At 54.1% G+C, this 20,169-nt stretch overlaps 3 protein-coding genes across 3 annotated transcripts; 2 read left to right on the top strand and 1 right to left on the bottom strand.

The window, feature by feature from the left end:
• Window positions 1–5,762: 5,762 nt before the first annotated feature.
• Window positions 5,763–8,021, top strand: AVPR1B (arginine vasopressin receptor 1B). The gene is made up of 2 exons (XM_003212935.4): window positions 5,763–6,783; window positions 7,471–8,021. The coding sequence occupies exons 1-2, from the start codon at window positions 5,805–5,807 to the stop codon at window positions 7,767–7,769; spliced, it is 1,278 nt and encodes a 425-aa protein (XP_003212983.3). The 5' UTR covers window positions 5,763–5,804; the 3' UTR covers window positions 7,770–8,021.
• A 37-nt stretch (window positions 8,022–8,058) lies between these two features.
• RHEX (regulator of hemoglobinization and erythroid cell expansion) lies at window positions 8,059–13,302 on the bottom strand. The gene is made up of 6 exons (XM_010724194.4): window positions 13,092–13,302; window positions 11,594–11,650; window positions 11,211–11,299; window positions 10,350–10,457; window positions 9,884–9,948; window positions 8,059–9,616 (listed from the first exon to the last, which is right to left on the bottom strand). Exons 2-6 carry the CDS (start codon window positions 11,617–11,619, stop codon window positions 9,404–9,406), a joined length of 501 nt encoding a protein of 166 aa, XP_010722496.1. The 5' UTR covers window positions 11,620–11,650; window positions 13,092–13,302; the 3' UTR covers window positions 8,059–9,403.
• A 1,906-nt stretch (window positions 13,303–15,208) lies between these two features.
• Window positions 15,209–18,864, top strand: CTSE (cathepsin E). The gene is made up of 9 exons (XM_010724192.2): window positions 15,209–15,309; window positions 15,505–15,661; window positions 16,293–16,410; window positions 17,033–17,151; window positions 17,233–17,432; window positions 17,659–17,781; window positions 17,864–18,005; window positions 18,250–18,348; window positions 18,452–18,864. Exons 1-9 carry the CDS (start codon window positions 15,236–15,238, stop codon window positions 18,614–18,616), a joined length of 1,197 nt encoding a protein of 398 aa, XP_010722494.2. The 5' UTR covers window positions 15,209–15,235; the 3' UTR covers window positions 18,617–18,864.
• The last annotated feature ends 1,305 nt before the right edge of the window (window positions 18,865–20,169 follow it).

The raw sequence follows: 20,169 nt of genomic DNA, 5'->3' as shown, positions 1-20,169 counted from the left end.
CAGTCTGTGCTCTGCCTGAAAAGCAGGAGTTATGCTCCCAGCATGGCTTTCACCTTGGTTTGTCTTTATCAGGCAGTGAGAGGCACCACGTCAGGCACTTCATCCTTGAGGTCCCATCCAAGCCAAGCCATTCTATGATTCTACCAATCAATTTCCAAGGAGGGAGCAGCTCACCCCCAATCCATGCTGCTCTGTGCCCAATTTCACCGTGCAGTCGTCACCCAGGGAGCTGCCTTTCTACCAGCAACACAACAAGCCATCCTATAAATGCTGTTTCCCCCCGGACTGCAAGAAGAACAGATGGACAATTTTCCAACGTTGTAGACTGAAAAATATCCATTTCTGTCCACTCTTCACAGGATCCAAAAAGGAATCAGAGGTTGAACTCCGGGTAGTGGCCCGCGATGACCTGAGCATCAGTCAGTACACTGCGTGCAGCCGTGTGCTTTATCACCTTCCCCTCACACACATCCCACGTCGGAAGGGGATTAAGCAGCATTAACTGCCTGCCCAGGGCTCCAATCTGCTGGAGGACCCAGAGAAGGGGAGTGGGTCAGCTTGGCTTTGTCCCAACCAAAGGACAAAGGGAAGGGCTCATCGCGTTGCGCCAGCCCTTGCCAGCTGCTGCCTGCTCCCAAACAAGTTGTGGTGTGGGGAAAGCAGCATTGAGAAGACAGCCTGGTGAGATGAACCCACAGCATGGGGTGATAACCCCAAACCCACCCATTGCCAAAGGGTGAAGCCGATTCTCCCCATTCACATCCAGAAAGGCTGCTCCCCTGGGTGATAATCTCTCAGCATCTGCTGGGCTTTTTCTTCGTGCTTCCTCCCAGCCCAGCAGATCCTGCAGTAACAGAAATGCTCAGAGCACTGCAACAAACTGTGCATCCCAAAAACTGAGACCTCCAGCAGGAAGCCAGCAAACAAAGCCATCACCCCAGTGCAATAACTCCATCAGCACTGCTCCGTCCTCTGCCCAGCCATTCCATTAGGAGAAGCAGGGAGCATATTTAGAGAGCAGCTTTCTGCTTCATTTGCAGGAAGCATAGCATGGGGAGAAGGCAGATCATTAGGGCTACGTTTCCTAGGAGATTTTCACACACTTGAATGGGAGGGGGAAAGAAAAAAAAAATAAGACACGCACATATCGTGCAGGCAGAAGGTAAAAATCCCACTGGCACTTCAGATCTGCTGAGCTAAACTACTGCTGGAGCCACCATAATGCACCATAATTGGGCTTATTTTGTCCTCTTCTCCACGTCACATGCACAAAATGACAGCAGGAGAGCAAAGCACATTGCTCAGATGCTGAACAGCACATCCCACAGGAGTTCTAGCAGCCAAGTCCTTGCTTGCAACCTCTTGGAGGCCCATAGTTGGCCACCTAACAGCATTCAGTAATAATGCCAAAGGCAGAGATAGCGAGGCAGGTGAGAAATACCCAGCATCACCTATTTCAGCTGAAGGAAACAAGCTGACCTCAATACCAGCCACTTAAACAAGAAGTGGTCTCATGGAAGCAATACATAAAACAAATTTCCCCTGTATCTGGATATAACCTGGGCCTGATTATCAACCAGGCAAGAACTGCCTTTAATCACGAAGCCTTGAACTTTGCTTTAGTGGGGAGAGCACGGATCACTGCAGCCATCCTTCCTGTCATCCATCATCTCCTAATACACATCCCAAAGCAGCTGCTCCTCTGCTTTCATCATCCTGATTGATGCTTCTCACCTGGGAGGCAATGGGCTCCCAATGACTGCAGTGCTTACATTGGGAGAGAAGGGAAAAGAGCAGAGAGAGAATCTGGGGTCACGGAGAGGGTCTGGTCATCTCCTTACACTGAATTAAACGCATCCTAAAGCCTCTGCTCTCCTTAGTCTGCATCAGAGCTCCATGCCCACTGCAGCCCTGGATTCACTGCAGGTGCTGGAGCTGCCCGTCCCATGGATGCAGGTTTGCTTGCAAGGTTTCTCATGGAAAGAAACACCTCCCATCCCTACAGGCTGCAGAGTATGAAAATCACACCCACAGATCGGATTCCCACTGTATAGAGCAAAATTTGGGACCTGTCCCAACCTGGTTACAGTGGGACTTCAGCATGGAGATGTCCTACAGTGGCATCAGGAGAGGGAAAACAACACAAATAAATGGAAGAGAGAAAAACACCCATCCCAAACCATCAGCTTCCAGCCTAGAAATGTAATCTTGTGGGTTTTTTATTATCGATTTAAGGTCATACGCCCTCTGCCTGGGTCTGGTTTTTAAATGCTAATGGTGATAACAGCAGAAGGAAACGAAGGAAATTGAAGCACTTTGCAGCTCCCATTGCTCTGAACCCCCCTGTGAGCACACGGGGACCAGCAGGGCTGGCAAGCAAGCTATTTGCCCTCATGAAGGTGCGCAGCTTCTATTTGCCCTCAGGCTCTTGTCTGTACTTAAGAAAACTGCTTCCACACGTGTGTGTCCAATTAAAAGGTACAGCAGAAGGAGCAGAAAGAGCAAACAGTAATGGAGCTATCAGCTGCCATAGCCCCAGGGCTGCGTTCATTTCATTGAATGGAAACCCCCTGGTGCCATCCACCATTTCAGGGTCACCCCTCACTCTTTGCTTTAGAAGTTAAGTAGAAAACAAATATATTCAAGGAAAGGATTCCAGCTGCACGCGATGTGCTTTGGCCCTCCCATCTTTCTGTACTTTCCCACTGCTGCTCTGCAGATGGGCACCAAACCCAGCCCTGCCCTGACCCCAGAGCACAGCTTTCCATTGCGACCTGTTCAGCATATTGATGGATGCTCTCCATTATGAAGCAGCATCACGGGTTTTAATTAAAGGGCAAAAAACGCAAAACAACTCTGAAAGAGGGAACCGGGAGGAGGGGGGGGGTTGGAAAAAGGGGAGGCTGATGGGCACATCTGGTTTGTAATTGCTTTCAAATCACAACAGCTCCTGCCTGCAGCACCCAGGGTTGTGCCACAGCTGACATTGCCCAAGTGCACAGAGGTCTGCAGGGCGATGGCAGGAAGGTGCTGAGCTGGGACTGCCCACGGGAGCACTGGGCTGTGCCCACTCCCAGCCCTGCCCTTGATGGGTGCAATCACTGATGACTACAGCACAGAGACATTCGGTGCCCTGATAAGAGGAGCACCACGTGGGCACTCCTCTGAAAGCTCTTCACAAACATTGCGAGCAACCAGAAGCAGTGATGTCACGTTTTTGGTTTGCAGCTCCCCAGGCCTGAGAAAAGCACAGACTGCAATCAATGGCACAGCCAAGCTGGGGCTGTAAGAGCACACAAGGCTGTAAGGACTGGGAACCCTCACAGCAGGGGAATCTTCTGGGGTGGAAGGAAAACTTTGGAGGCTATCTGGCTTTAGAGGACCAGCTCTCCTTCCTGCCCCAGGCAGCCTCACCACAACGATCCCAACCTACTGCAACACCACCCACCCTACTGCATTCACACAAGTGTGACACGAGCAGATCTACCCCTCCTGACCTGAACTACAGAAGGCATTTTAAATACTAAAGACAAAAGACAGCCTGAGCACGCTTTTTGCTGTCAGCAACACGAGATTGACCCCATCACTTACCGCAAGGAAAATATTTGTTTTGAGGAGCAAGCCAAGGCAGTGCTTAAACCCAAGCCAACAACCTTAATTCGTTCATTTTTTTTTCCTATTAACTAGCTAGCCACAAAACGAAGGAACCAGGTACAGAGCCAAGAGGTTGAATTACTGTTAAACTTCCCTCTCTGTGCCACAGGGTGCAGGAACACAGAGTACCTTTCACGTGCTCTGCTCCATGTCATATTGATGCTACCAGCTGCCAAAAATTGACTCTGTGACACGGTTCTACCTTGACAAATACAACATTAAGGACTTACAAATTGAGTTTCACAGTCTGGTATCTCAGCGTCACACCCAGGAGGAACGAGGAAATGCAGAGTGCTGCAGCAGCAGCCAGCAGCATGCAGAGCACTGGGGCTCCCCATGGCCCCCTCTGCTTCCTTCCTTTGCTGGGAAGCAAACCACGCTCACAGGAGCAGCACCAACAAAGCATAGTTCTACCACCAAGGTCTGCTCCTGGGGGGTTGATGGTTGGGAAATGGCCCCAAGTGGCTGCAGCTGTGGGTGGTGGGTGAGGGCACAGCTGTGTGCTGCTCAACACTCAGCCCCAGGGCTCCTGCACAGCTCTGTGTGAGCAATTCCTGAGCTGTGGCCATTCTGAACTCATAGCTGCAGCGTGGCCAGGACCTCAGGTCAAGCAGGAGGGCATGCATTGCAGGTGGATGCCATGCACTGTGCATCCCTGCTCAGTTTGTCCTTCCAGCTGTTGTGCAAACAACGCGTTGCACCGCACTGCCGTTGCAGAAGGAGCAGCTCTGGTTTGGCTGAAATACTGAAATACAACCTGGAAACACCAGCAACGTGTTCAGAAAAGTGCAGGAAACCAACGGGAGCGAATGAGTTTATTTTTCAATCCTTCTGCTTGAGAAATTTCCTTTCCATGATAATCTTTCCCTATAGAAAATGCACATCTATCTTCTGAGGATCGTTTTCCTTCTGTGGATGAGCTCTGCTTTCCCATAAACGCCTTTGCAGGAGGATTCTCCTTGCTGCTGAACACACAAATCTGGAGCAGCAGCCCCAGTGCAGAGGGAATTGCTCCAAATCAAACTGGTGGCAGTGAGAGCTGAGCGTGGCCTCAAAATGCTGAAGTTCTGCTTCATCTGTGCAGGATCAGCCCTTCCACCTCTGCCTTCAGCTTTGCTTTTTATTGATTTGTGGGCTGGTTGGGTTTTTTTTTCTATTTTTTTTTCTTTTTTTTTTTTTGCATTGCCCTCTATTAATCTCCCAGCAAAGCAGCTGTCTGATCACAACCGCAGCAAATTGCATCATTCCCCAAAACACCTCCTGTCACCAACTCACAGAGGCTCTTTCCTATGATAGGTAGCTTATGCCCTTAGGGTCTCTTATAAGGATGAATGTCTTTTAATTAGACACAAACTGGGCTCATTTATGGTTATTAGAGGTGATCTGCAAATCTTTACTCGGCAAATAATTGCCTCTTACGGGCACCTGAATGGTGATATCACACCCAGTGGGGCAGAGCCGTGCACACACCGATCAATGTGGGGCAGGGAGCTGCTGGGAAGAAGCCTCTCCCAGTGCACTCCTTTTGTTTGCTGCTGTATTTCCCCCGAAAAGTAATAACTCCACAAACAGATGCATATCTCTATTTCTTCTTGGCGTAAATCAACAGCCAGGAGGGGAAAACCAAAGCTTCAGTGTTGCAAAACAATGTGGAACGGCACGTGTATACGTAATATATATTGGTGGAGTTCAATGAAGAGGGGCTGCAGGTGGGGGGAGCAGCACAGCTCCTCAGAGTCAGGATCACAGCTCTGATTGCAGCAACGCAGCAGCTGGAGGCAGCGGGGGGGGGAGGGAGAGATCCCACTATAAATCCCTGCCCGCAGTGCTCACTGCAGGGATTTTGTGTGCTTGGTTCTCTGGTGTCCTGCCTGCTTCCTGGAGGGAAAAGGCCAAAGGGATGCAGCCTCTGTTGCTGTCACTGCACTAAAAAGAAGCGAAAAAGAGGAGCTCTCCTACAATTAAGGGATAGAGGTGGATTGCAAGATGAACCGTGCAGGGAGATTTAAGCATCTAGGAGTGCTCAGTGCAGCCCAGATCAAAGGCTGAGCCGGGATTGCTGCACCCCTACAGGAAACCCACGCCGAGTGGGTGCACAGGGACAGAGGTGACAACCAGCCACAGCGCTGGGGGACACGCAAAGGAGTGGGATGGAGCCGGGCTGGGACTGGAACAGCTCTCACAGCAGTCAGACCACGCACAGCACAGAGCTGCAGAGCTCTCAGCCCCCAGCTGGGACCCCCAACCGGACCCTGCTGCAGGGTCGGGATGAACAGCTGGCCAGGGCAGAGGTGGGGGTGCTGGCAGCCATCCTGCTGGTGGCCACCGTGGGCAACCTGGCCGTGCTGCTGGCCGTGTGCCGCCCTGGGAGGAAGCTGAGCCGCATGCACCTCTTTGTGCTGCACCTGGCACTCAGCGACCTGGGCGTCGCGTTCTTCCAGGTGCTGCCTCAGATGCTGTGGGAGGTGACGTACCGCTTTGTAGGGCCGGATCTGCTCTGTAGGCTGGTGAAGTACCTGCAGGTGCTCAGCATGTTCGCCTCCACCTACATGCTGATGGCCATGACGCTGGATCGCTACGTGGCCGTGTGCCACCCGCTGCGCGCCCTGCGCCAGCCCAGCCGCCAGCCCTGCGCCATGGTTGGGGCTGCGTGGCTGCTCAGCTCCTTGCTCAGCACCCCTCAACTCTTCATCTTCTCCCTCCGGGAGGTGAGGCCGGGCTCAGGGGTGCTGGATTGTTGGGCTGACTTCGGTTACCCATGGGGCGCCCGTGCCTACATCACCTGGACCACGCTGTGCATCTTCCTCCTGCCCGTCGGCATCCTCACCGCCTGCTACAGCCTCATCTGCCGTGAGATCTGCAAGAACCTCAAAGGCAAAACGCAGAGCTGCGTCCCCGTGGCAGGAGGGCTCCTTGCAGCCTCCCCCAGCGCTCCGTGCTGCGGTCAGAAGGGCACACAGTGCCACTCCGGGCAGCCCTCGCGTGTCAGCAGCATGCGCACCATCTCCCGCGCCAAGATCCGCACGGTGAAGATGACATTTGTCATCGTGGTGGCCTACGTTGCCTGCTGGGCTCCCTTCTTCAGCATGCAGATGTGGTCGGTGTGGGACGAGGATGCTCCTGATGATGGTGAGTAGTGGTGGGGATGAGCCCTTTGTGTTTTTAACAAGCAGGAGCCCACTTATTTTCTCGAGCAGTTATTTTTTCTTGGCAAAGCACTGCTTAACTCCCCGATAGCGGAGCCAAATCATTTTCTTTTCTCCATCAAACCCATTGAAAACCGATAACTTCTGACCAGCAGCTGTAGGGAGGCATCAAGTTGTTATGCAAACTTTTTGCCATGTGTCTCTGCCCTCATTTGGGAGTTTGTTCTAGGAGCTGCTGTGCTCCCGTGTGGCTGCAGGGAGAGTTTTATCTGTGCAGTTTCCCCCCTCGTCCATCCGGAGGGATTGCTGCTCTTTTGCACAGAGCATCGAGTGCCCATTGGGTTTTTGCTGAGCCAGCTGCAGAGCTTGGAGAAGCTGATTTGGGATTTCATTTCATACGTTTTTAATTTCAGTATCTCTCCTGGCCTGCTTGAGGCATTGCCCAGCCTGCCAGCCCCCTGGGAGGTGCTGTGGCAGCAGACTGAGGGAAGCAGCGGGTCTGAAAGTTGCCAGCTGCCGCCCCAGCAATGGGATGGGAGTAGAACAAGAGGGAATTTTTAGCACTGAAGCCACAGAGAATCCCTCAGAAGCCCTGAGCTCTGCACGCTGAGCCCCCTTCACCCTGAGCCCACTCCAGAGGAGGTTTACACCCCCCTTTTTGCCTCCCCAGAGTCCGCCGACGCAGCCTTCACCATCACCATGCTGCTGGCCAGCCTCAGCAGCTGCTGCAACCCCTGCATCTACATGTTCTTCAGCGGGCGCCCGCTGCAGGATGCAGCACGCTGCCTGGCCCTATGGGGCTGCCCCAAATCCGCACCACGCAGGCAGGGCTCAGCCGGCAGCCTGTGCAGCAGGAGGACCACCATCCTCAGCCATGGCCTCAGTGCTGCCATCCCCCTGCACAGGGGCAGTGGCACCAACCTCAGCCCCCCCGAGGAGGAAGCGGTGACCGAATCGGGCACACTGTAGGTTGTGGTGCTGCTGTGACACCGTGGACAATGGCACTGCAGGACTGTCTCCCCTTCTGGTAGCTCCACCAGGAGCTGTGTCCTTAACCCAGAAGGTATCACCAGCCTTCTTGTCCTGGTGGGTTTTGCTCCTGCATGCACTGCGTCTGCTGTGTGCATCGGGAGATGGAGGCAGCCCACCACTATGTGCAGCTTTCACCCCTCCATGCACTATGATGCATCCCCATCCACCACCCTGCTCCCCTCTGTGCTCATTACCCAGGCATCTGATGGGGATGCTGCATCAGCGCTTCTTTTTGGAAAGACCCTTTTATGAGAGTTTTGGGTGTTTAACAGCTGTCAGCAAAGCAGGCTGAGCACAGCAGGAGGCATTGCAGCCACATCTGCTCGAGAGCTCCTTGCAGTCACATTGCCATCTCCCAGCCTCATGGTTTTGCTGGTGGAGCAGCCAATGCAAACGGCTTCCCCCTGCCCTGTGGCTCTGCACATGTCCCCAGGGCTGCAGCAGACACAACCATTGCATTGCATTGCATTGCTCTTTGCAGCATTGCACTGCACCAGGTATTTCCCCTCTGCAGTACTGCAATGCAGTAGTACAAGCACCCCAAATGCAGCACAGACACTGAGGAGATGCCTGAAAGAGTCCTGGCCCACCTCCACCTCACCCAGGCAGATCCTGCCTCCCTCCCACCAGGTTTCTTCTTCCTGCAGTCAGCAGCCATTGCACACTGCTGCTCTGCACTGCTGAACAGCTGCTGCACATTAAAGAACCCTTCTCAAATCGCTGCTGCTGCTTTTGTCTTATTTAGCGAGGAGCAGAGCACCTGCAGGGCACAGGACCTGGAGGCAATGGGATTTCTTCCTTCTGTCCCTGCAGCATCCCAGGTGAGCCATGGTTGGTCACATCGAGCTGCAACTGAGGTGGGAGCCACACTCACCCTGGGGTGGGCACAGCTTGGGTGGGGAAGATCACCTCCTGCACCCCACATGTTTGCTGCAGGGAAAGCAAAAGGTGAGAGGCAGGGAAAATGCAATGCAGTGATTTACTCATGCATAGATGCCGTAGTCCCATCCTGCTTCTCCCACAACCAGAGGGGATTTAGAGCCCCAGTGATCTCCAGCAGCTGAGAGAGGCAATGCCTACAGTGCCCACCCCAGTGCCAGGTGATGGGCTGATGGGGCCCTGAGGGGGTTTAGCATCTGAGGAAAATGGGGTGCAGGGAGGAGGGTTCAGTGTGAGGGCAGGAAGGGTGAAGCCGGTGGATGGAGTGTATTTAAAAGGTTTTTATGACAGCAATCAGCAAAGGAAGCATTATTCACGGGATATGTCACCCCAATGGAGAGGTGTTTTGGAAATGATTGCATTTCCCTCTCTTACCCACATCCTGCTGGGGGAGCATTTGCTTTCACAAGATGAGAAAACGGCGTTCACACACATGTGCAGAGCTTGTGGCAGTCTGAGAAGGAGCGTTTCCCCACAGGGAGGTGTGGGGCAGCCCCACATCACCCCACACCCACAGCCTTCGACCCCGAGAGATCCCTGGGGGAGCTGCACCATCACAGGGAATGACAGCAGCCCTGTGCCAGCACTGACCTGGGCACAGAGCGGTGGCTGCTGTGGGACCCCAGGGAGTGTCACAGCTTCACCTCTGTGTACTCGATGGACTTGGATGCCACAGGGCTGGAGCAGGTCCAAAAATCTGCTTTCTTCTTTTTTGGGTCCACGTTGACGTAATCAGCGCCGATCTTTATGTTCTCGTAGTTCCTATCAGAGCCTGAGCCGTGGCCTTTCCCCGGGAACAGCACGGATGTGTAGTTGAGGTTTTCCTTTGAGCAGGTTTTCCTTTCCTGGGGGAGCAGGCACAGTGCTGGGTCAGACAGCAGCACCTCAGGGTGCCTGCATCCTGGAACAGAAACGCACACCGTGCCCTGGCACCCCCATCACCCATGGGGACATCCTTCTGTCAGCACTGCATGGGGCAGGGGACAACACCTACAGTTGTACCGCTGGTTATTTTAATACACCTCAGTGTGTTTGCCTTCATCGTGCTGCCACGGCTGTAGCAGCTGTGATTGCTTTTGGCAGAGCTCTGCCCATGGAGCACAGCTCCGTACCTGTGGGTGCAGAGAGCTGCTGTCCGAGTCCTCTGAGGTCTCTGAAGACGTCTCGCTGCTCCCTTCTAAACGGGACATGTATCCCAGAAATGTGTAATCAGGGGGAAAAAGCAATTAGAGAACAGTGTGAGAAGCAGAAGCGGCCGCCTCTGTGCTCCCCGTCGTTAGCAGTGACACACACATGGGAATGCTCTCAGTCCATAATAATGCTCAAGGTGAAAAGTGAAAATGCAGATGACACAGTGTGATCCCACCCCATCCACCCCCCTGCCCACCAGCAGTGCCCACAAGGAGCAGGAGAGGCCCGAAATGCACACAGCTGCTGCACACAGTGCATGGCTGCAGACTGCCTGCTCCGCATTGGCACCCGGAGGAGCTGCACTGAGCAGCTCTGTGTAAGCACTGCACAAAGCACAAAGCACAAAGCACAAAGCAACGCATGGCCGTGCTGCAGGGTCCCCCTTACCCATATAGTTTGGTTGTTGCACCCCCTCCCCTCTAGCTGAAGAGATGGGTGGTTGCTGGGGCTGTGCTGTGGGACCACTGCTCACCTGTGCGCTGCAGCAGTGCCTGTCTGCAATGGGGGGGGGAAGGGTTCAGCCCTTTGCTGCAGCTCTGAGCCAGCTGCAGCCCCCCCTTCACCCCTCCAGTGTCATTTGGGTGCTTTCTCTCCCCAGTTCCCTTGCAGTTTCCTGCACAGCTCATCCCCCCTCCGCTCCCCAAAGCCAGCTAGGTGCGGGCCGTAGCTCAGCAGCAATTATTATTTTGTATTGGAGTGGGCAATTGTCTGTCAATTCAATTACTGAGCTGATGAAGTGTGCTCCCTGTTCTCTGTGATGTCAGACTCCAAAGTCAAATCAGCACATCAGGGACCCTTCCCATGTATAAGTTTAGATCTGCTTTGACCCACAGGCCCGGCAGAGCACATGTTGTATGCAGATGTGGGCAGCATTTCTTTTCCTGCTGGAAATCACAGCTCCATCTGGATTCTGATATTGCAAATTGATTCCGTCATTGTTTCCCCACCGCTCTTCTAATCGGAGCAATAACACAAAATGTTTTTGCAACAGCATTGCATCCCGGGCTGTGCAACTCCATCACTGTGCATGGCTGCTCTGCTGTGCTGCGATCAATGCGGCCCCACATCGGTGCTGAGCAGGGGGGTCTGATGGGTGTAGGGGTCACCCAATGCCCCACAGCAGGAGAGAGAACCAGGGCTGGACAAGGTGCTGGGGGTGCCTCGGGGATGTGGGTGCTGAGGCTTTGGGCAGATCCCTTTCCCTCTCTGAGCTGAGGGCTGATGGAGGAGCTCAGGACAGTGCGTTACCTATTTTCCTGCTGAGCATGATGTAAAGCAGCAGCAGGAGTAGAGCGTTGAGCAGCAGGGTCACAGCTGAGGTGGCGACAGGAACCCACCTGAATGGGAGAAAAGGATTTTGCCCAAATGAAAGAAATATCGGAATTATTTTAAATCTTTTGGCACCGCTTTGGCTGACATGGCCTCCAAGCCTGCTCAGCCCAAAGTTTGCCAGCAGAGGTTTTGGTTTTGCTTTTCATTCTTAACTCCCCAGGCTCCACACCCTTCATTCTGAGGTCCCATCCCAAGTAGGGATTTTGAAAACCCCAAGCAGCAGTGATGCAGAGGGCTCCCACCGACCTTCAGCCCAGACCCCGAGCCCCAGCTGTGCCATGGGGCCGTGCAGCACTCACCACTCACAGTGCTCCATCTCCGTCATCAGTGTGGTGCCAGCAACGTCCCCGAGGTTCCTGGAGACAGACAGACAGACACGGGCAGCCCCACACACCCCTATGCTCAGCCTTCCCCCTGCCCTTATCCCCTCAGCTCTATCTGCTCCCAGCACGGAGCTTCGGGGCTGATAGCAGCCCCACCACCGCCAGCTGCAATGCATCCTCCTTGCTTTAATCCTCTTTCACATTTCTTCACTTTTTTTTTTCTTTTTTTTTTTTTCTTTTAATCTGCAAAAAAATACTCAATAACTCTCATCTGGAGACAAAAATAAATCGTAGAAGAAAGTAACCAAAAGGCAAAGCTGTGCTTGATGCTTCACTGCCGCCCGCCGGGCACCTGAGAGAGGATTTTCCAAGTGCTGCAGGAAATCATTTGCTCAAATCCCATTGCAAATGGAGGAGTGCACTTCCCTTTAACTGTGCTTGAAACACCCCGGATTTCATTGCAGGTGAGTGCCTCAATCCTGCTGAAGCTGACAGGACTTAAAGCCCAGCAGATAATACGTGTGCCTGAAGCGGGCTCCTTGGCTTGGGATTTTTGGCCGTACTGCTTGAGGATTTATAATGAAGGACAGCAATCAAGAGCCTTCATTTCATGAGTGCTCACTCACAAAAAAGTGCCCTCGGTTTCCATGCAGAGGTATCTTCAGCTAAAGCTTAGAGACGGTGATTAAAGGAGCCATAGTGATGTGAGTGATAAATGCAGATCGACAGAGCAAAAGCCCATCCATCCCATGGGCCAAAATCCCAAAGATGTATTTCCAAGAGTAAAGCATCAGAAAGTCAGCGTTCCCCTGCACCATTCCACTTACCCAACCCTTGGGCACCTGCTGAGCTAGGAGTCCATGTCTTGGCAGGACTTTCCCCCTCCCTTATTGATCTGAGCTCACCCCAAATACCCTCCTCAGATGGCCGTCGTTTGAGTGGCTCATTTCCTATTTTGGTGCAGGAGATGCTGCAGCAGCAGATAGCAATCTGAGAATTGAACTGCTTAGAAGGAAACAGCAAACCAGGACCCAAACCCAAACACCAGCAGCAGGCAGCCTCTTTGCTGGGGTGCACTGAGATGGAAGAGATTACGCACAGATGTGCCTTGAAATACCTATTTTGCAGATAAGGGCTGCAGCACATGTACTTTTTTGGTGTCTCGGGGCTGCGAGCCCCCTCCTGCCCACCCCCAGTGTATTAACTCCATCTATAGCAAGATGCCCCATTGCACTCAAGGTTTGTAGAGCACTTGGCTGGTTGAGCTGCGAGTGCAAGATGTCTGCGCTCGATCTGAAGGTAAGCAAACCCACGGCGTTGCCCCAAATGACTTCAAACCTATTCCTGCCTGACCTTGGCACTCAGTTTTAGCACTAGAGCTCAGCACAGCACAGAGCACAGCACAGCCCCAGCACAGCCCCGTGCTGCCCAGCATCACACTGAGCGCGGCACGTTGGGTGCCCATTGAGTTTACCTGGGGTGCAGAGACCTCCGTCTGTCCGTCCTGCCTTCGGGGCACAGAGCAGATGGATGGGATGCTCTGCAGATGTCAGGGATGTTTCTGGAGCATTTTTGGTGGATGTTTGCCTGCAGCTGGTGCAGCAGTGCTCACTGACAGGGCCCCGGATGCGGTCTCGCTTTGCCCCCAAAAGTGATGGCACCAGGTTCCATGACGCCTGCATGCATTCATTTAAATATTTTGGGGTGTTTCTCTGCTGTAGGTTGGGCCCCAGGCTGGGAAATCTGCAGCCCCACAAAGCTCCCACCGCCCAACTGCACCATGTGCTCCCATGGGCAGCTCTAACGCAGGGAGACAATGTTGGTCCACTGCAAGCAGGGCACACAGAACAGCTCTGGGTACAGAGGGGTAAACGCTCCACGTGAGCCCCCCCATGAACCCCATCACCACAGGTGAGAAGGTTGAGCTGGGCTCCCCAGAGCTGTTGGGTGATTCCATTGGGTCTCAGCCTTCACCCATCAGCTGCTGTTGCTGTGGGTAAATATTTAGCTGGAGTTTGGGTGTTTATCGCTCTCTGAAATAAAAATATTTCTTTTTTTTCAGTGCTGCTGTTACAGGGTTTTACTCTTTCTGTGATATGCAAACAGATTAGCAGGTGGGAGATGGATTTGATAATCAGAGGAAAAAGGCTTTTCAGAAGGTGATGCTCAGGTATGATGTGAATCACTCACTGCTAATAGTGGAAGTGGCTGAAGGAAAGGAAATACAAAGAAAAAAGAGAATGCAGATAACCTATTTTTAGCCTGAGAGCAGTTTTCTTGTAATGAGTCAGGTGCCATAAATGGAGCTGAGGGGAGGTCTCTTCCCACCCACACTGCATCCCTGCTCCCTGTGGCCATTCCAGCTCTGACCCAAGAAGGGATCTTTTCCAGTACCAAACGTGGAGCACTCAGCCCATGCTCCCCACACAGCCTGAGTACAGGAGGGGTTTATTATGGGATTTCCAGTGGATAAGTCACATCTGGAGCAGTGGATGTGCTGCTGTGCCTCCTCGGCTGCGGATGGCTTTTGGCTGATCTTCCCCTTGCTGCAATTATTTTCCTTATAGGAAGGGTTGCTTTTTTTCTAATCCTTTATGTCCCACATATTACTGGGACAAGGAGAGAAGATGCATGGAACTGTAGGGAAAGGAGTATGAAACAGTGTCTTAAGTATGATAGGGATGATTTTGTGCAAGGGCTGCTCAGTGGAAAGGCTGCAGCCGCCAGCCTGGGTGCAGGGAGGTGGGGACAAACAGCAGATCTGCTCCTGGCCTAGGATCCAGCCCAGTGTTAGCAGAACCACCTCCATCCATCCCACTACAGAGCATTCCAGGTGACTGCCGTGCATTTATGGACCCCTCAGTGCTGATTGCTTTGCCATTAATTAAATAAGATTAAATAAAACGGTCTAACCACGATAAATGGGAAATTGATTAGCACTGCACTAGGGGTAGAAATGCTGTTAATAACAAGAGTGCTGCTCACACCTCTCTCTGTGGCATCCATCATCAGTCACTGCAGGGCCACAAACATGGGAAACAACCACAGGAAGACAAAGCCTCAGCAGCAGATAGGAGCTGTGTTTGTTCATTAGCATCCTTTATTTGCATTCTCAGATGCTTAATGAGATGGTTGTCCAGTGTTAAACAGAAACCACTGAGGAAGAACCCATCAGTGGCTGTAAGGCAACATGTAACTGCTCCTAAAGCAAAGCAGCTTCTTGCCAAAGCCCGTGCTTGGATGACAAAAAGCAAAGCTGCAGATTCCTGAGCCGCTCATCAAGGCTAATTGAGCTCTGCCTTTTCGAGGCAGCTCGGCACCATCTGAATGTCCCCTTCCTGCAGCCCTAGTGAAAGAATACTGGGATGGGGAGGAAAAAAACAGCGGGGGTGCTCAGAAGTCCCCCACTGCCCACCTCACATACAGCCCCACATGGCCCAGCCCCTCGCCGTCCCCAGCAACCTGGCGCTCTGACCTGACCGAGAGGTGCCCAGTGATTCATTGCCACAGCCAAAGCCCAGTGTTGACACGGAGAGGGGCGTTATCGCTGATAGCGCGGGGCGAGGGTGTACCTGTTGGTATAAGAACCACCTCGCCGTGCAGCTCTGCACCGCCGCCATGCACAGCCTTCTCCTCCTCCTCCTCTTCCTCCTCGCCGTGCTCTGCCTCGCCCCATGCAGCGGCTTGAAGAGGTAAAGGGGATTGCAGGGTGCCGGTGGGTTCCCAGGGAGGGAAATGCTGCTATCTCCCATACAGGCACTGGGAGGTGAGGACGCAGCTGAGAGCTGCATCAGCACTGGGAGATGCTCGGGGTGGGTGCAGGGGCACAGGGACTGCAGCATCCCGAGCCCTGTGCCCATGCAGTGATGCAGACCCGCGCTCTGCAGGGTGACCCTGACGCGGCACCGCTCCCTGCGGAAGTCACTGCGGGACCGTGGGCAGCTCTCCCAGTTCTGGAAGGCCCACAGGCTCGACATGGTGCAGTACACACAGGACTGCTCGCTCTTCGGGGAAGCCAACGAGCCCCTCATCAACTACCTGGATGTAAGTGCAACGGAAGTGGTGGCAGCCCGGAGCGCCCTGAAAGATTGCTGTGCTGCATGAGTGCTCCTGAATGCCCAAATCCTTCTCAAATAAATCTGCTCCCGCGCAAGGAACGAGCTGCAGCATGCCTGGGATGGTGGCTGCCTGCACCCAGCTGCTCCTTTTGTTCCTGCAGATGATGCTGAGCACAAACAAGGCAGCGTGTTCATTGCCAGCCCTCCTCCTGCTTGTTCTGTGCTACCCACCCAGGCCCAGGGAGCCAAATTCCCCTTCATCTGCAGCAAAGAAGGCCTCTGCACAGGGGATGCACGGGCAGGGGCAAAGGGGGTCTCCAGAGCCCTGTGTATTATTTGCATGTCTATGGTGGGGAGTGCAAGGGGACCCTACCTTGCAACCCTGAGGGAAGAGGCTCGTGCCCACACCCACCATCCTGCCTTTGTTCTCAGCTTGCATTGCTGTTCCGTAAATATTTGGCTTCTCTCTTCCCTCTGCACAATGCAGCCCAGGCAGACAAACGCTTCACAGTGCAGCCATCCTCACACTGATCCCTATTCACCCCACACACAGCCCCTCTGCCAGGGTGCTTTGCGGCACTGGTGGCCAACAACAGCCTCTGCTCTGCCTTTCCCAGATGGAGTACTTCGGGCAGATTTCCATCGGGACCCCACCCCAGAACTTCACGGTGATATTCGACACGGGCTCCTCCAACCTCTGGGTGCCATCCATCTACTGCACCAGCAAAGCCTGCAGTGAGTAGGGGATCCCTGAACCAGTCAGACTGTGCAAAGTGGCCCCAGTGGGGCCATGGGGTCAGAGCAGCAGCAGCAGGATGCAGGAGGTGCAGTGTTTGCACTCTGCATGGGGTGCAGTGGGGATAGGAGCAGCGTGGGTTTATTTGCTCGGCAGCAATCACACCACCAGGACCCGGTACCATCAGCCCGTGGGAGATATCGGCCAGGCTCTTTGGGCCATTCTTATGGGAGGGCCTTTAAGCAAACAAGGAGAGATTATAGCACATAATGTGGATGGTCAGCAAGGAGCTGAGTGGCAGGAACAAGGCAGGCATAGAGACCACGTTGCTGGGCTGGGTGCCCAGGGTTGGGCTGGGGACAAGTGCTGTGCTTGTTTGAGCTCCCAGCACTGCAGCACATCACGCAGCAATGCCCTGCAAAGCACAAAGGGGCTGGGGAACGAAGCCAGAAACAGCACAGCCTGCAGTGATGGGCTGCAAGAATCGCTGTCTGTGCATTGGGAATAGCACTGGTGACCATCGGCTCTCACTGAATACTGCACAAGCTCACCCTTCCCCCCAGCAAAGCCCCCAAAACACCCCTGCATGCCCACTTTTCTGGCAAGCTGCTCTCTCCCCAGCCAATCACGCCCGCTTCCAGCCATCACGCTCCAGCACCTACCAGCCCTTGGGCCTCCCCATCTCCCTCCAATATGGGACTGGCAGCCTGACTGGCATCATCGGCTCTGATCAAGTCACTGTGAGTCGTGTTCAGGTCCTCTGCTCTGAGTTGTGACATGGGATGTCTCAGAGCCATCAATGAGCCCCGTCCATCCCATAGGTGGAAGGCATGACCGTGTGCAACCAGCCCTTTGCAGAGAGCGTCAGCGAGCCAGGAAAAGCCTTCCAGGATTCGGAATTTGATGGGATCCTGGGGCTGGCGTACCCCTCGCTGGCCGTGGATGGGGTCACCCCTGTCTTTGACAACATGATGGCCCAAGATCTGGTGGAACTGCCCATCTTCTCTGTCTACATGAGCGCGTAAGGATGTGGTTCTGGTGCAGGTGTTACTTTTAGGGAGCAGCAGGGGCTGCTGCAACAGGATGGCAAGGAGGCTTTTTGGAAGCGTGCTGAGCATCACAGAGCTCAGACCACACCAGAGTGAGGCTAAAACCCTTAGCATCCGTGGGAAGCATACAGGTATCAACCCATATTTTTTTAAGATGGAAAAGGAAAATAAATGGCTCACATCCCCCCCTTCCTCCAGGAACCCGGACTCCTCCCTGGGTGGAGAAGTGCTCTTCGGGGGCTTTGATCCCTCCCGCTTCCTGGGCACCCTGCACTGGGTGCCGGTCACAGTGCAGGGCTACTGGCAGATCCAGCTGGACAAGTGAGTGGGGCCGGGCAGCGTGGAGGCTTGGGGTCCCTTCCAGTTATCCCCAGTGCTCCCCATCTCTTGCACCTTCCCGCAGTGTGCAGGTAGGGGGGACGGTGGTTTTCTGTGCCAATGGCTGCCAGGCCATCGTGGACACCGGCACGTCTCTGCTCACTGGTCCCACCAAGGACATAAAGGAGATGCAAAGATATATTGGTGCCACACCTATGGATGGTGAGGTGAGAGCAAGGGGGGAGAGCAGGGGCAAAATCCTGGAGATGGGCACTGCTGGGAGGAGTGCTTCAAAGGATACCCGAAGGAGGGTAACACTGTGTGCTGGGGCACTGAGGCATTCCTATCACAGCAAAGATTTCTGCATTCATTGCTACCCATGTGCTAACGTCAGGGGACCACTGCCAAGGTGGTGGTGGGGGAAGAGGAATGCACAGTGCTGGCATGTGAGCCATCCCCATTTTCTCGCAGTACGTCGTGGACTGCAGCCTCCTGAGCTCGATGCCCATCGTCACCTTCACCATCAACGGGATGCCCTACTTGCTCTCTGCCCAAGCCTACACCCTCATGGTACCCACAGCTTCCACCTGCTGGGTTCCCAGGACCCCAAATCCCCCTTCCTTCTCCTTCTGTGTGCTCTTGGGTTGACCCCAGCATCGCTTTCTCCCTGCAGGAGCAAAGTGACGGCATGGACATCTGCCTCAGCGGCTTCCAGGGTATGGATGTCCCCCCTCCTGCCGGACCCCTCTGGATTTTGGGTGACGTTTTCATCCGACAGTATTATTCCGTCTTCGACCGTGGAAATAACCGGGTGGGCTTCGCGCCCGCTGCCCCTTAGGGCTGTGAGTCCTATGGGGTGGGAGGGAAGTGGAGCCGCCGGGCTGCGGCTGTGGCCACGAGTGGGGCAGGAGCTGCTCAGCGCCATGGGGGTGGAGAAGAAGTCCCCAACCCGGGGAGTGCAGAGCACACAGAGGTTCACCCCGTGCCGAGGAGTGCACACAAAATGCCTTGGGCGGCCCTGTGGAGCACGCCCTGCAGATTGTCATTTTTTGAACACGGCTCAATAAATGCTTTGGTAAAACAGAACCCGGAGTGGTGCCATTCCTAAAGCAGTGATCCTGCAGGTCTCTGTTGCCCCAGCCTGTGTCTTCCTCCCCGTGCACCCACAATGCTGACTGTGCTGGAGTGAGCTGCAGGACGAGACCGTGCTGTTCATTTGGTCTGGAGGGTCGGCCTTTGTGTTCTGTCACTGGGATTTCTGCAGTGGAAGAAGTGGAAAGTTTGCTCAGAAAACCCCGGGAGGTGGATCTGGGCAGGACAGGGGCTGGGAGGGCAGAGCTCAGCAGCAAAATGCATGGCTTCAGCGGGCTGAGCTGCTACCAACAGAAAAGGAGACCATTATGAGAGCGAAGCAACACCACGGCTCTTTCTGTGCCACAAAACTCCCCGCACAGCAGGTGATTTCCAGCAGATTTTCCTTCGGTCCCCCGAGGCGCTTTCAAAGGACTGTGGTTTGTGGGTGCACAAAGGCACAGAGCTGCGTGCTGCCAAATCTCTGCAGCCAGCACAGTGGGTTGGGGGCTGCGGGGGTCTCAGGGAGCTGCATCCTTCCCCAGGAGCCACCATGTGATTGCTGACAGTGCAAGGGATGCGGGTGATGCGTGATGGCTCATGCATGATGCATCCTGAGCACATGGGCAAGTGCAGGGAAGGGTTATTTTTATCCATGGCTCTGCACAGCTTTCCTTGCTGCTGCGGGGCTGAGCTCAGAGCAGGGCTGGGGGTCGGGTGCCCAGGTCCCCCTGCAGCGATTCCAGAGCAAAGCTGAATGGTCACTGAAAAGCTCAGAGCTGGAAGTAAACACTGAGGCTTTGGATTTTTGTTTGCCACAAAAGGAAATATCTGCCTTACTTCGAAACACTGATTGTGCTGCTGACCAGCATATGGTTTCTGTAACTATTTGCTGTATTGACATCACCTTTCGCCGTGCTTCACCCAGGCACCACGCAGATAAGGTGCAGGGGCAGCTGGACAAAGGTCTGCTCTCCTCCTGCAGCTCCTGACAGCTTAACACTTTGCACACCACGGTGCTGCTGAGCATTGCAGGACCTGCCCATCACCATGGCCATGGGTGAGGGGGAGGCATCCAGCACAGCGAGGGACCACTTTGCGTCCCTAAGTGATGGTGGCACTGCCTGGACCTATCCAGGATCACTCCTCCAGTGCCATCTGCTCCTGGGATTCCAGAGCATCCCATGCCCCCTTGGTGGGTTTCAGAGAGGGAGAAGACAGCAGAGGTGGACAGAGGTCCATAGCTCTCAGCACCCAGCTGATGCTCAGGGGATGTTGCTCCAGCAATATCTCAGTAGGGATCTCCCTTTGTCCCTGGAG

The sequence above is a fragment of the Meleagris gallopavo genome, chromosome 28, assembly GCF_905368555.1.
Source record: "Meleagris gallopavo chromosome 28, MGAL_WU_HG_1.1, whole genome shotgun sequence".
NCBI classification, from domain to species: domain Eukaryota; kingdom Metazoa; phylum Chordata; class Aves; order Galliformes; family Phasianidae; genus Meleagris; species Meleagris gallopavo.
The sequence above is the reverse complement of the archived record's forward strand: the minus strand, read 5'-3'. Positions and strand labels throughout refer to the sequence as shown.